This window comes from Maylandia zebra, linkage group LG22 (genome assembly GCF_041146795.1).
Source record: "Maylandia zebra isolate NMK-2024a linkage group LG22, Mzebra_GT3a, whole genome shotgun sequence".
NCBI classification, from domain to species: Eukaryota; Metazoa; Chordata; class Actinopteri; order Cichliformes; family Cichlidae; genus Maylandia; species Maylandia zebra.
In genome coordinates this window covers 3,832,087-3,845,561 of record NC_135187.1, presented here as the reverse complement: position 1 = coordinate 3,845,561, position 13,475 = coordinate 3,832,087, and the positions used below count along the sequence as shown (strand labels likewise).

General features: G+C 38.4%; 1 protein-coding gene across 1 annotated transcript; it reads right to left on the bottom strand.

Moving 5' to 3' along the window:
• Positions 1-11,405, bottom strand: LOC101464107 (uncharacterized). The gene is made up of 6 exons (XM_004569715.5): positions 11,143-11,405; positions 8,746-8,868; positions 6,631-6,801; positions 6,223-6,389; positions 5,820-5,935; positions 1-1,523 (listed from the first exon to the last, which is right to left on the bottom strand). The coding sequence occupies exons 1-6, from the start codon at positions 11,249-11,251 to the stop codon at positions 1,343-1,345; spliced, it is 867 nt and encodes a 288-aa protein (XP_004569772.1). The 5' UTR covers positions 11,252-11,405; the 3' UTR covers positions 1-1,342.
• Between the last annotated feature and the right edge of the window lie 2,070 nt (positions 11,406-13,475).

Genomic DNA, 13,475 nt, shown 5'->3' with positions numbered 1-13,475 from the left:
TTATTTTAAGTGACTTATTTTAATTTATTGTAATTTTAGTCCACAGACCCTTCTGTTGTTAACATCTTGACAGGCTGATTGTGGTAGCAGCGCCACCTGCAGGGCAACAACAGCAGTGCAGGGAGGAGACGTTACAAACAAGCCATCATGTTTCATGAAGAGAACAGATAGATTCATCGTTAACAGACTGCTCATGTCTGCTGCTGGATAGGTGCACGTTTTGTATTCACATGGCAGATATGAGTGACAGCAACAGCTTACACCCATGGAGAAAATACAGTCGTTATTTACGCCACGGGACAACAAACATTTTTACTTCTCAAAGCACATCTTCAAAGAGGGGAATGTTACACATGTGGCTACATCACGTATAGATCAAACATGACGTGTATTTTATGTACAGTATATACACACAGACATCTGACACATAACATATCTGATTCCAAATATAAAACAGACATTTAAAAGCATTTATCTTGATTCAACTTGAATCCCTGATTTAAGTCTGAAAGTGAATCATATAAAAATATATAAAAATATTTCTGCAGTTTAAGGCACAGAAACACTGAATAGAAGCCAGCGACAGGTCCAGAGGAGGGCGGCTGTTATTCCTGTTAATGCCACTGAGCACAGAGAGCCCAGTGTACGCTACTCCACTATGCTTTGAATAAAACACATTTTTTTAACTTCATACAGTTTCTTTAGTTTTTGTTATTATTTACTGCAGATGTTAAAATAAAAGTCCAGGGATTTTTAATGCTGTGATGTTATAAAGCTTACATTTAGAGTGAGATACATGCAACTAATCAATAATCAGCAATTTTTTTATGTATATAGTTCTACATAATGATTGTTTTAATTTAAGTATAAATGAATGCTGAAGGTTTTGTATTATTACCAAAGTAGAGTTATAATGTTTTAGTTTCTCGCACCACTTTTCAAAACCTAAACCAAAACCAAAACTATTTCATACATGATTAAGCTTTTGCAGAGACCCAGTTTCCTTGTGTTACCGTCTGTATGAGGGCACAGAGATACGCACGAGTCTGAAAGATCAGGGCCTCATCTGGACATGAACCTGGTTGTCAGTCCCTACTGCAGTCCTGACTGCTACACGGTACTTCAGGGACTTGACAGCACTGTAAATGTATTTTGACACTCCATCTCTGTTGCGTTCATGCTTGTGGACAGAGCAAACTATCCACACACACGTCACAAATAATGAGCAGTGAGCACAAATGGCACATGTTAATTAAATGCAAAAAGGTAAATAAGTGTTGATGACCTGACTACACTGTGACAGATAACCCAAGCAGCCAGTACAAAATACTAACTGGTTTTCTTAGTGTGGTATGGCAGTACTCGCGCCGGGGCCCATCTCTTTCTCACAGATGAAGGGTAAGTACATGCTGCAGGGGGCGTCGTACCAGCTCCGGATCGCCACGCGCTCCATCACACGTGTTTTCACGATGTAGCCGCAGTCTTCATCGATGTGGTTGTTGGGCTCACCCTCCTCCCAGAAACTACAGTACGGAGAGAGAAAGGGAGCGAAACACATCGACATGTATAAAAACCTTTAACATACATTCATGTTCACCCTGGATCTGATGGTTCACGTTAAACATGTCAAGAAGAAGAGCTAGGGCAGTTTTATTCCTATAGTGCAGTGTACTTTACAAAACCACCACTTCTAACTATAATCCTAAGATTATTTTTCAAACTGGACAGTTTGCTTTCAGCATCCACTGACAGCTTCTGCTCATCTCTTAGATTTGAGCAACTTTGGTCTAAATTCATGTTTAGTCTATTTTTATGGCTGGTTACATTTTCCTCCCTCCTATTTTTGTTTCCCTGAACATGATCATCACACACGTGGAATTAAAATGCCACATTTTGAAGCTGGAGGTATCATCGTGCTGCTTACCCCAGAGATTATAGTTTGAGTCCTTCAGGAAACTTTTTTTTCTTCATGGGCTCATAATTGTAATATTGTTAATTAAAAAGAAAGAAAGACTTGTTGGACCCTTTGTCCTGGTGTAGCAGAGCAGCTGTGTTGAATCAAGGACACATCTAAGACCTGCAGGACACCGGCCCCTGAGACCTGGAGTTGGACACCTCTGCTTTAGACAATTTTAAGTATAATGGTTGAATCTAACAATTGTTACTTCATCAGCTTAAATGCCTCCATCTAGATGAAATTCCACAGACACAGCAAACATATTTAAACATATCTAAGCTCTTATAGTTTTTTAACTAAAATTAACTTTCATTTTCAAGGTCAGCGGCAAATAAAAGTCTATGTACAAAATATCCTGTCAAATCGAATGAAAACCACCTACAAGTTTGCTTTGCACTCAAATAGACTGGAAGTTATATTTCTAGCAGTGGCTTCCTCTTATGATGTCTCTGGTGGTACCCAAGGGTATAACAGTGTGCAACATAGTTTATCGCTAGAATTGAACCACAATACTGCAGACTACACAGTTTAAGTTGCAACATTTATCGAAATAATGTATTTTATATTTTTGTCCATCTCAGAGAGTGATGTCATGATACTGAATGATGATATATCATTTATCATGAGCTGTTAGAATTTTAAACTCCCTGCTGCTCATGTTATGCTCACTCAGCATAATCTGAGCTAGATGTCGAAATACCACAAAGAAAACTTTGATGACATCGTAACCATGAACGGATGAAACTGACAAAAGGATACGTGCAAGCAGGAATCGTGTGGTGACTTAAACGTGGCATCAGCTAAAAGGACCACCAAACCGCAGCACATGAAAATTGACTGCATTCTACATTAAACTGGCTATTAGGTTTAATTAATCCTCAACTGAAGATGCTGAAAGACTGTTCCAGATCTTTACTGTTCACATTAATCACTGGGTTTAGTAAAAACAATTAAAGATCACGTCCGTATGCAAACATAACTGCTTCTGCTTTTTTATAACCCTGTTTTCTTGGGTGCAAAGAATGCGAGTACCTGCTGAAGATAGTTACGCTTCAAAGTTGTGCTTCCTGTAACTACATTTAGCGCTATCTCTAGCAATTAAAAGGCGTGCTCTTTTGAGATCAGCTGACTGACTTGGCCATTGTAGAACGTCCCATTTCTTAGCCTCGAGAAGCTCTTGGGTCACTTTTGGCACATGCTTTGGGTCCTTTGTCTGAACCTGAGCAGAGACTGCAGCCCTGTACACTTTCATCCTACTATCAGCAGTCACGCCTCAATAATTACTAGAATTTGGTTCCAGTGGCAGCCATCTGTGGTCATGCAATAATGCTGCTTCCACCATGTTTGACAGATGATGTGACATCATGAGTCGTTTCTCTTCTTATCCATACTTTTGTCCTTAAATCTTTCTGGTGCAAGCTCATCTTGGTTTCATCTGTCCAAAGATGTTTGTCCTTCTTCGCCTGCATGTCTGCACTTTAATTTAATTCAAAAAAAATTTATTCATACACCACCAAATCTCAATAACAGTTGTCTCGATGTGCTAATTGTTCAATCAATTGTTTTATTTTTAAACACTGTGGTAGTGTATAGTCATACTATACTACTAAAAGTGTGTCTTTGTGCAACAGAGTGTGGACCTAACTGCAGATTATTTTTCTTTGCATCTGTACTGAAATACAGTCTGGACAGTTTAAGGCAGAAACAATAAAACAAAACGTCAAATTATACAAAAATATCTTACATGAGTCAAAACGTCTACAGAAATAAAACCTAAAAAAATTTACCCTAAAGAGGAAGAAAAGGACAAAACAGGAATGTCAACAGGTTTGTCATCTACAAATAGAGGAAGAGAAATCAGGTGGCTCTTAGAAAATCTGTTGAGTTTGCACAAGTTGGGAAAATTTTACAGTGAGTCTGTGATGTGAAGCAGAAGTAACATCCAGAGCAAATGAAGCAACTCAGAGATATAATGCAACATTTTGCAATAACCAGGAGATGAAGAAAACCACACTTTGCATTTTCATGAAAAACAACCTTTGCTGCAAATCGGGCAGCCCTGACCTGCTCTCCCTCCAGCTGTTATCTGACATGTGGCGCTGCAGCACAACATTTAACTCTTTAGTGAGTCTGTCGCGCTTTTTGTTTCTCTATTGAACATCTTTACTTTCAATAAGCCAAAGGAACTCAGTCTAGAAAAGGGTCATGTCTAGTGACTTTGAGCACGAAGGCAAGACGAGGACAGCAGCAGTGCGTCACAGTGTGTCCAGTGTTCAGTGCATGCAGCGTTAGACTTGACCACTGGGATGTTGCTGGTCAGACTGGTAACCTCTGTCATATCAATGATAGAAATGATTCTGTCATTGTGCCCTTTAGTTTTCTTCTGTGGTCTTTCTGTGTTGCTGAGCCGACCACTACATTCATTCTTTTTAAGAATGTACCAGATTGTTGATTTGGCCACTCAGTCGTCAAATTAATCTTCAGTCTCTGAAATGTTAATGCTTTCGTTAAACCCTTAAAACTGAAACTGAAAGGCTGCATTTCCTGAAGTGTGATAAAACGAATCAAGTGAATATAAATTTGGTAAAAAAGCAAAACATGAAAAATCAAAGACAGAAAAGTTCTTAAGATTCCACCTGAATAGGGCCAAATTTTCACACTGATTCATGCAATAGTTTAGGGTTCATAAGACCACAAATTGCTAACTCTGAATATCATTTTGTCCATGTCCCTGTTTTTAATCTGCTGCCTGCACCAAATTTCTTCATTTGTCTTTTAGTTTAAATAAGCTTGGGAGCCACCACTGTGCAGAGTAAAAATCATGCGTGTGTTAAAGGTCAGTGTTCAGCTGCATGTTTGTTTTTTAAGTACACACTGTCTATTTACTCTACAAGATAATCAGTCACTCTTTACAAACAAAGAGCTCCAGGTTTTTCTCCTATTGAAGTCGACATACAGAAAACTAGACGCATATTTCAGAGCATCAGTGTCAAATAAATCTGTTGGCCTTGAATGATTGAATACCAGTTGTTCTTAGACTGCGGGGGCAGAGACAATAATAATAATAACAATAATAATAATAATAATAATAATAATAATAATAATAATAATATATGTAAGTATAACCTTTTGTTAATGATTAATTAGTCACTAATTAATCATAAATCAGCATTCAAAATCAATCAATCACAAGTGAGGTTACAGGTAAAATCATATAATATATTTAACCTATAATGTGATATTTAGACTCCCCACATCCTAAATGGTGCCAATACAAACAAAGACCGTGAGTTTTAAAGATAAAAGATATAAAAGTTTTATCTGAAGATGAGTTCAGAAGTCCTGATATAAGTAGCCTGATATTCAGAAGCCTTATACGGTGTATCATTGCCTTTAGGAGGTCAGAGGTGTGGCATGATATTTTAAATCTTTATATGGGATTGTGCGTATGTTGGCAATACACACGGCACTTGTAAGAATTATAGTTTCTAAATTAGAAGACTTCTTTTTAATTTTTGACCGATGGATCATTGAGTTAACCTCTTGAAGACACGCCTGCAAAGTTTTATCAGAATGCATTCAAAACTTTTACACACTATTGTGTTTATTGTCGCTATAGTTGTGTTATTGTCCAAAGCAGGACCAAAAAAAGAAACTGAACCAAAGGAAAAATGAATCTGCTGAACTGCTTTGCAATATTGCCCAATAAGTGAAGCAACTCATTTGGCACCAAACTTGTTTTGCATTCACTGTTCTGTTAGCACATTGCATCGTGTTGTAAGGCAATGCTAACATGACCACGTGTTAAGTTTTAGTCCTGAACAGGTTGGGAAGAAGGTAAGCAGAGAAACAAACGACCTACCCTCCGATCAGCGGAGTGCCGTCGACCCATTTCCACTCATCTTCTGTTTTTTCATCAGTTATTCCAAACCAGTAGGAGTTCCAGTGTCCTCTGGGAAGAAGATTCCAAAGAAATGTCTGAAAGGAAACATACAGAGGAAGCATTCACATTCAAGAAAGCATTAATCAGTAATGACTTTATACAGTAAAGGGCGTTTATAGAGTCAGCTCTTTCCTTGCTCGGTTTACAGGAAGTTTACACAAGAAAATTCCACAAAAGCCCAAATGAAGCAGAAGTAATGTTTTCTTGTTGTCAAAGAAAAAAAGACAGAAATCAGTGTATCCCTCCTTGGCCCTGAGCACCACATGCATACAGCATGACTGCATCTTTAGTGGAAAACACAATGAAATTTATCAAACTGTACCTGCTCCTCAGGTGTGTGGATGATGGCCAGGTGAGCGCCTTTGCTCTCACAGAAAGACTTGCTCTCTGGCCAATCCCGTGAGTTCCTGGAGATCAAGTAACAGCTGTTGTTAAAGAGGTGCCAGTCGTTGGGGCAGACGATAGGAGCCGACGTCACCACAGCAGGAGCTGATGAGACAAGAAAGAAGGAAATTGGTGCAACCAAAGATATTTACTTAACGGCTGGTAAATAGCTGATTCACTATGCTTGTTAGATGGGTTACAAAAAATGTAATCTTAAATTAAATCAGACTAAAGTCTTATTGATAGGATCCAGGCTGTATTTGACAGCTCATAGAGGAGACGATTCATTCTTGTGGCTTCACAAAGATGCATGAACGAAAACGATAAAGAAAAATGAGGAGTCTACCTTTAGTAGCCATCTTTGCAGCGAGCTTGGCCTGCAGCTCGTCCTTCTCTTTCTGCAGCTGTTGTTTCTCCTGCTGCAGCTTGGCGATGGACGCTGTCAGAGCTGACACATTTGCCTCCTGCGTCTGCTTCCCTAAGGATGCCTCACCACCACCCTGAGGTTTGTTTTTATCTGTTAGCAGTATGAAAGTAAGTTACATACAGTACTGTATGCTGAAGGATTACAATATACTGCCAAAAGTATTTGCTCATCTTCCTTTACACATGTATGAACTTGAGTGACATACCATTCTTAATCCATAGAGTTTAATATAACATGGGCCCAGAAAGCTTTCCACAAGGTTTAGGAGTGTTTATGGGAATTTTTGACCATTTTTCCAGAAGCAAGTTTGTGAACTGAAGTTGGAGGCTTGGCTCCAGTGTCAGTGACTGACCATCCGTAAATGAATTAGAGACCCCGCTCTTACTCGTTGCAAAGTGTTCTATCGTGTTGAGGTCAAGACTCTCTGCAGGCCATTCATGTCTCATTCATGACTTTGTGGACCTTGTTTTGTGTTTAGTGTGCAGTGATGTTGGAACAGGAAGGAGCCATGGCCAAGCTGCTCCCCCAAAGTTGGGAGCATGTAATTGTCCTTAATGTTTTGGTATGCTGAAACATTAAGAGTTCACTTCACTGGAACTAAGGGGCCCGGCCAAATTCCTGAGAAACAACCCCACACCATAATCCCCACTGCTCTCAAATCCCAAACCCGAAATCTGTAGCTGACTCTGCACCTCAGCATCCACTGATCGTGGCTGTAATCCACAATCACGTTCACTTTGTTGTAATAACACTAACAGCTGACTGTGAAATATTTAGTAGTGAATAAATTTCACAGCTGGACTTGTTGGTTCGGATCTGATCACAGTTTTAAGTCAGATTAATTTTCAGATCAGCAAAAAAAGAAAAGAAGACAAGAAAAATGTAACTCGTCATTTATTTATCTATGTATTTTTTTGGCCATTAAAAAACATTCAACTCAAGACTCATAAAAAACAAATTAAGGTGCAATACTTTGGCAGTACAGGGCTTTGTATCTACCACTCCGCTGTGATATAATCAGCAGTAATTGTCACATAGCTTTATGTTGCCCTGCAGGTCCACCCATCTGTAGTTGGGCAACAGAAGATGCCTGGGACAGTTCAGCCATAACTTTGGACTTTTCCTACTCATACATGCTTGGAACAATGTTGTCACTGAAGTGGACACGCGACGGGATTATGATAGCGTGGCTAAGCATGTTCATCATATGTTTAAACCCCTTGTTTTGCACAACGGAATACGGCCTTATGTCTGTAGCTAAACACCCCAAAAGCTTTTCTAACAGCTTTCACGGATCAACAGTGAGTCATTGCACCACTAATGCATCCTATGGTACGATGGTGGAGCTCCTGAGAGCGACCCATTCTTTCACAAATGTTGGCCAAGGAAGTGATCCGAATGATTCAATAGTTTGGATGGGTGAGTGAATACTTATACACCATATAGTGAATTTTCAGCCAACATGAAACACATACTGGAAAAATACCTGTTTGTGAGGCTGTACTACCAGCAATGCTAACATGGTTACAATGACATTATTAGCTTGGCGGTATAACGAATTCCATGTTCACCATGTAGAGTCTCAGCACGCTAGAATATTGGGATTAGAAATAAAAACTCTTCCTGGAGTTATTTCTTTCACAGGAACTTAAAACACAATTTTGACCTGATGATTCCAGTAACTTAAAAATCAGTCGACCAAATCAGCCATGAGTCTGCATTCTTCCCACTGGCCAGCAGAGGATGACTCCTCCAGTTTCCAAAAATAAATTGGATGCATAAAAATCTAGAATAAAAAGCTACGTCTTTTTTGGTTTGTGACTTCAGAGCACAAACTCTACAATTTATGGTTTTAACCACGAGTTTCTACATGTGGTCAGAGGTTTACAAACACTCATCACAGGCATTAATTTTTCATTTTTCATCGAATTTCTTTGAATGGATGTTTTTCCAGTGATTGTGCAACATACATCTTTAACGACTTAAAAAACATGAATTGCGTGCAAAGGTTTTTCAGTATAGTTGTGTACTCACATTGTGCAGTGACAGCTATGATGGAGATCAGGAGGACGGCGCACAGCGTTGCCAGGCAGATGGTGGCAAGGCGGTACAGCCTGGGACCACTGGGCCTGGGGAACATTTGCATCACAGGATGACCTGCAGGTGATGGGAAGAGAAAGACGGTTTATTAAATACCTGCTTTAGCACAATTTAGAGAAGTTATTTTCACATATATGGATGATAGTTTCAGTTGATTCTGCAAGATTTAAAATAATCTTTAAACAGGAATTTATAGTAAGTACCTTTAAGAAGAAAAAATCTTTTTTTGTTCTGCAACACTGACAACAGTGACCTTTTTTTAACCTGACATATAAAAGTATTCACACTTTTTGATGACTAAGTAGTGCGTGCAGTGGAGCGCTTTGTCCACAGAGGACTCTGATCTGCTCAGACTTGTAAATGTCAAACATGCTGGAACGCATTCAGGGCGATGCGTTTGACATTTTTAATTATCTAACAAAGCATGACGCAGGTAGGAATTTATTATTTGTTTTTGGGTAAGTGAAAGACTTACAACTAATGTATATTCATCTATCTGAAAATTATAAATGTTAGTAAATAATAGATTTTAAACGTTCTACTTCATTATTTAGGCAAGATTTAGGCAAGAATTTAGGCAAGATGGCGCCGAGTATGGCAGCCTCGTCGCGAGCTCCCCTAGCACCGCCTACAACTGCAAAGCTCTCCAGCGAGTAGTGCGGTGCTCTGAACGGATAATTGGAGGTGAGCTTCCCTCCCTCCAAGACATCTACAGGAAGCGGTGCCTGAGGAAAGCGGGGAGGATCATCAAGGACTCCAGTCACCCCAGCCATAAACTGTTCAGACTGCTTCCATCAGGAAGGAGGTTCTGCAGCATCCGGTCCCGTACCAGCAGACTGAGAGACAGCTTCTTCCATCAGGCCATCAGACTGCTGAACACGTCATAGACACCTCAGCTTCACTACGGGAACTGCAACACTATGCACTCCACACTGTATATAAATGCCACTTGTTTTGCACATATTCAACTCTGTATATTTTTATATATTTTATTATTATTATTATTATTTTATTTTTTTTACTATTTAATTTGTAAAAATGTGTATACACACACACACACACACACACACACACACACACACACACACACACACACACGTAGGAAAATATTTAGTATACACATCCAGAAATGCATACACTATTATATATTGTACATATATTTATTAGTTTCAGGTTGGCCATTCTTGTATTTTGCTCGTTTGTGTTGTTGTGTTTGCACATCTCTGTTGCTTGTGAAGCTCGCACACAAGAATTTCACTCGCATGTGCTGTGCCAGTGTGCCTGCACATGTGATGTGACAATAAAAGTGATTTGATTTGATTTGATTTGATTATTTATCAAAGATCACTTTTATATTAAAAATAAAAGCATTATGTCACCAGACAAAAAAACACCATGTCCATAATATAAAAACACAAAAGCAAACAAAACCATCACAAAGGGCCTTAATATGCACACAAAAACATGAAAGCAAGCTATTCTAGTAGTTACCAAAAACCAAACTACAAGGAACGCGTTACAAGAATAAGAGCTCATCTGAAAAAAGGAAATCCACAAACTGAATTGAAAACAAACAAATAAACATGAGAGCTTTGATTGGGCCCTTTGACACACAGTCTGCTAGTGACTGAGCTTAGCCTGCTGCTGCCATGGCTGCATTTTGAACTCATAATCAGTTTCTGCATGTTATTTTAATTAATTTAATTAATAAATAAAACTATATTTTGACTTCACAGTTTTAGTCTTTTATTCTTATTGCAGACTGACTCCAGTGTATAAAAGTTGGATTTAGTATCTAAAAGCTCAGGGCTGGTTCAAAGAAAACCACTAATGTTCCCACGGAAGGAGGAAGGAGGAGGCTCCGAGTATAAAACCCTATACTTGAGTACGTAAACCTTAAAGATTGAATTCAGGTTTACACCATCATGTCTGTCTGTTATGTAACACAGAGTTTGGGACTTTGTAAAGCACTTTGATAATATATCTAAAAAATTTTCTGTTGATAAATGTTTTTTTCCTTTATCTTTTTATTATCCTTGTAACATGTAAGTAAACAATTACCAGTGAAAGCCTGCAGAACTATGAAAATTAAATGACTGATACGAGAAAAACAGCACTTTCATGTGAGAAGCTGCAAAGTGAATCCTGAAGATAAACATGTACAAAAGTTAACGTAACAAATCTCAGTTTGACATTTTGTTGTCTCCATAGTGATAACACACCGTGTCTACAGTAACAGGACAAAGTCAGTTGTTTTAAAGCAAAGATAAACGAAACCGTCTGCATTCCTCCACAGAGGCACATCTGCAGGGTTAAAGTTTAACTGCTTACCACGGTGTTCCACATCTGGCCTGTGGGGTAAGTCGTCATGACAGGACTCGTCGTCTATTAGTTGGGAGTACATCCCCTCACAGTTCAGGGAGCTCCCGGTGGTCGACATTTCACCGCTGGAAGACAAATAGAAGAAAACTAATGTTCTTGGTGGAGGGTGACGCTCTGAGTCAAAGCTCCACCACAGCTGTGATTATAAACAGCTGGGGTTAAACCAATGACTGTAGAAATGACTGTTTTCTACAATCATCGGGGGTTTCCGGTTATAACTTTCAAAATAAGACTTTTCGGTAACTCGAGTGATTACGTGCTATGAAAATCCTTAAAAAGACGACAAAGAGACATCCAAACCCCCACAAAACAAAAAAATAACAATTATTATAACTACAAAAACCAAAAACCACAGAGGAACTAAAAAAAACCCTGCCCAAATAACCAGCAAACAGACTGATAATAAAGCAACAATATGTACACAAAGTCTACGTTCACACCGCAGGTCTTAATGCTCAATTCCGATCTTTTGATCAAATCCGATTTTTTTGTCTGCTTGTTCACACTACAAATAAAATGCGACAACAAACGCGCTCTAGTGTGAACGCTCAAAGCGGCCCGCATGCGCAAAAGAAGATGTCACACACAACGCGCTTTGTTTAGACCCAGAGCAAACAATATTGTTTGACTGATGGCCCTAAAGACTTCACGTTTCCCAGTTTTTGCTTTAAGTTATTTTGTTATTTACATAATAATGTAGATAACCTAATAATGATCCTTATTGCTGTTTTAGAGAAGAGCGATGCTTCAAGTTTGCGTGGTAATTTTGGGTGTTTTGTGCTGGCTACGTTCACACTGCAGGCGAAAGCGCATCTATGACAGTGTGAACGGCACAAATCCGATATTTTCAAATCCGATCTGGGTCACTTTCGTATGTGGTACTGAATCCGATACATATCCGATGTTTTAGAAAGCGACTGCTGTTTGAACGGTCATGTCGCATTAAATCCGTCTTTTACGTCACTGACACAAGACAGACGCCAATTATCAGCGCCGGGGAAGCGCCTGGCCATCCGGTGAAACTGCTGGGAAGACAACGTTGGAGAAACGTTAACATTTTATTTGTACTGCATAACCTGCAGATTCTGACAGAAATCTGCAATGGCCAGTTAGAGGTTAAACTCGACCTCAAAAACATGTAAACAAACAATTAAGTCCATGAAACAAGAAGTGAAATAACTGAGAAAGACTAAAAAACAAATGTTCTTTAAATGAACCAAATAAACACTCTAAAGTCAAGAATAGAGTCTACATTACTACATTGCAGGACATTTGAGTGTCACCCACCTGGTTGTTCACCAAACCCTATTATGGCCTTCACACTCTTATTTTATAGCATTAAATTTGCTGACTTTTCTTAAAGTGGCCTAAAATACAGACTCAAAAAGGGCATCTGGTATAAATCCAAACCAAATGTGCTGGAAGCTAAGACGACCTTTCAAAATAGTCTTTTGTCTTCACAATACTGTTTTATAAAAAAAGAAAAAGAAAAAAGGAGCACATCTATATATATTTTCAAACTAAAAGAACCAAAAACATTTTGAATTCAAAGCCTAAACTTCACTTTCCATTAAAATGCAGTCTTTTTATTTAAAACGAAACATATTTGTTTTCCTGTGTTCCCATAGTTTACATTTTCTCTGGTGTTAAAAATAATATAATTCTAACAATATTTGAGGATTTTTTTTAAGGAACCATTTGCATGCTATAGCGGATTTTTACGTGACAGAGGGGGAGAGAAAGAGGCAACAATCAGAGACAACATCATCACATTAGAAAGGTATAGTAATCATCCACAACTATTTTCAGTTGCGGATGTTAAAGGATTCATAAAGTTTATCCATGTAGTGAATCCTATGTATACAGTTCCCAGCAGGAAAACACTCTCCCAAATAATCATCCTAGGCCCATATGACAGAGAATGTGCATCCTCTTTTTGTTTTGCATATTTTAATTTATATTTTATTTTGTTGTGGTTTGCATTGTTTTGTGTTGTTTCACTTTAAATTTCTTTAAAAGGAAAAAGCTGAAAATTCAAATAGTTAAAAGTTGAAATATAAATAGTTGGTTTTTGTATTTTATAATTTATTTATAACATTTTATGTGGAGTGAATAAATAAAGTTTATTTACGTGGCCCCTAAAACACAATAGAAGTGCTCCAGGATCCTAGTGGCTACAAGCCAGGAAGTATGATTTGGTGTGTGGTAGTAACAGGTAAATGAACATATTTTTAAATTTATTTGAATATATATGAGTGTTTTTGTATAAATATACAAACAAT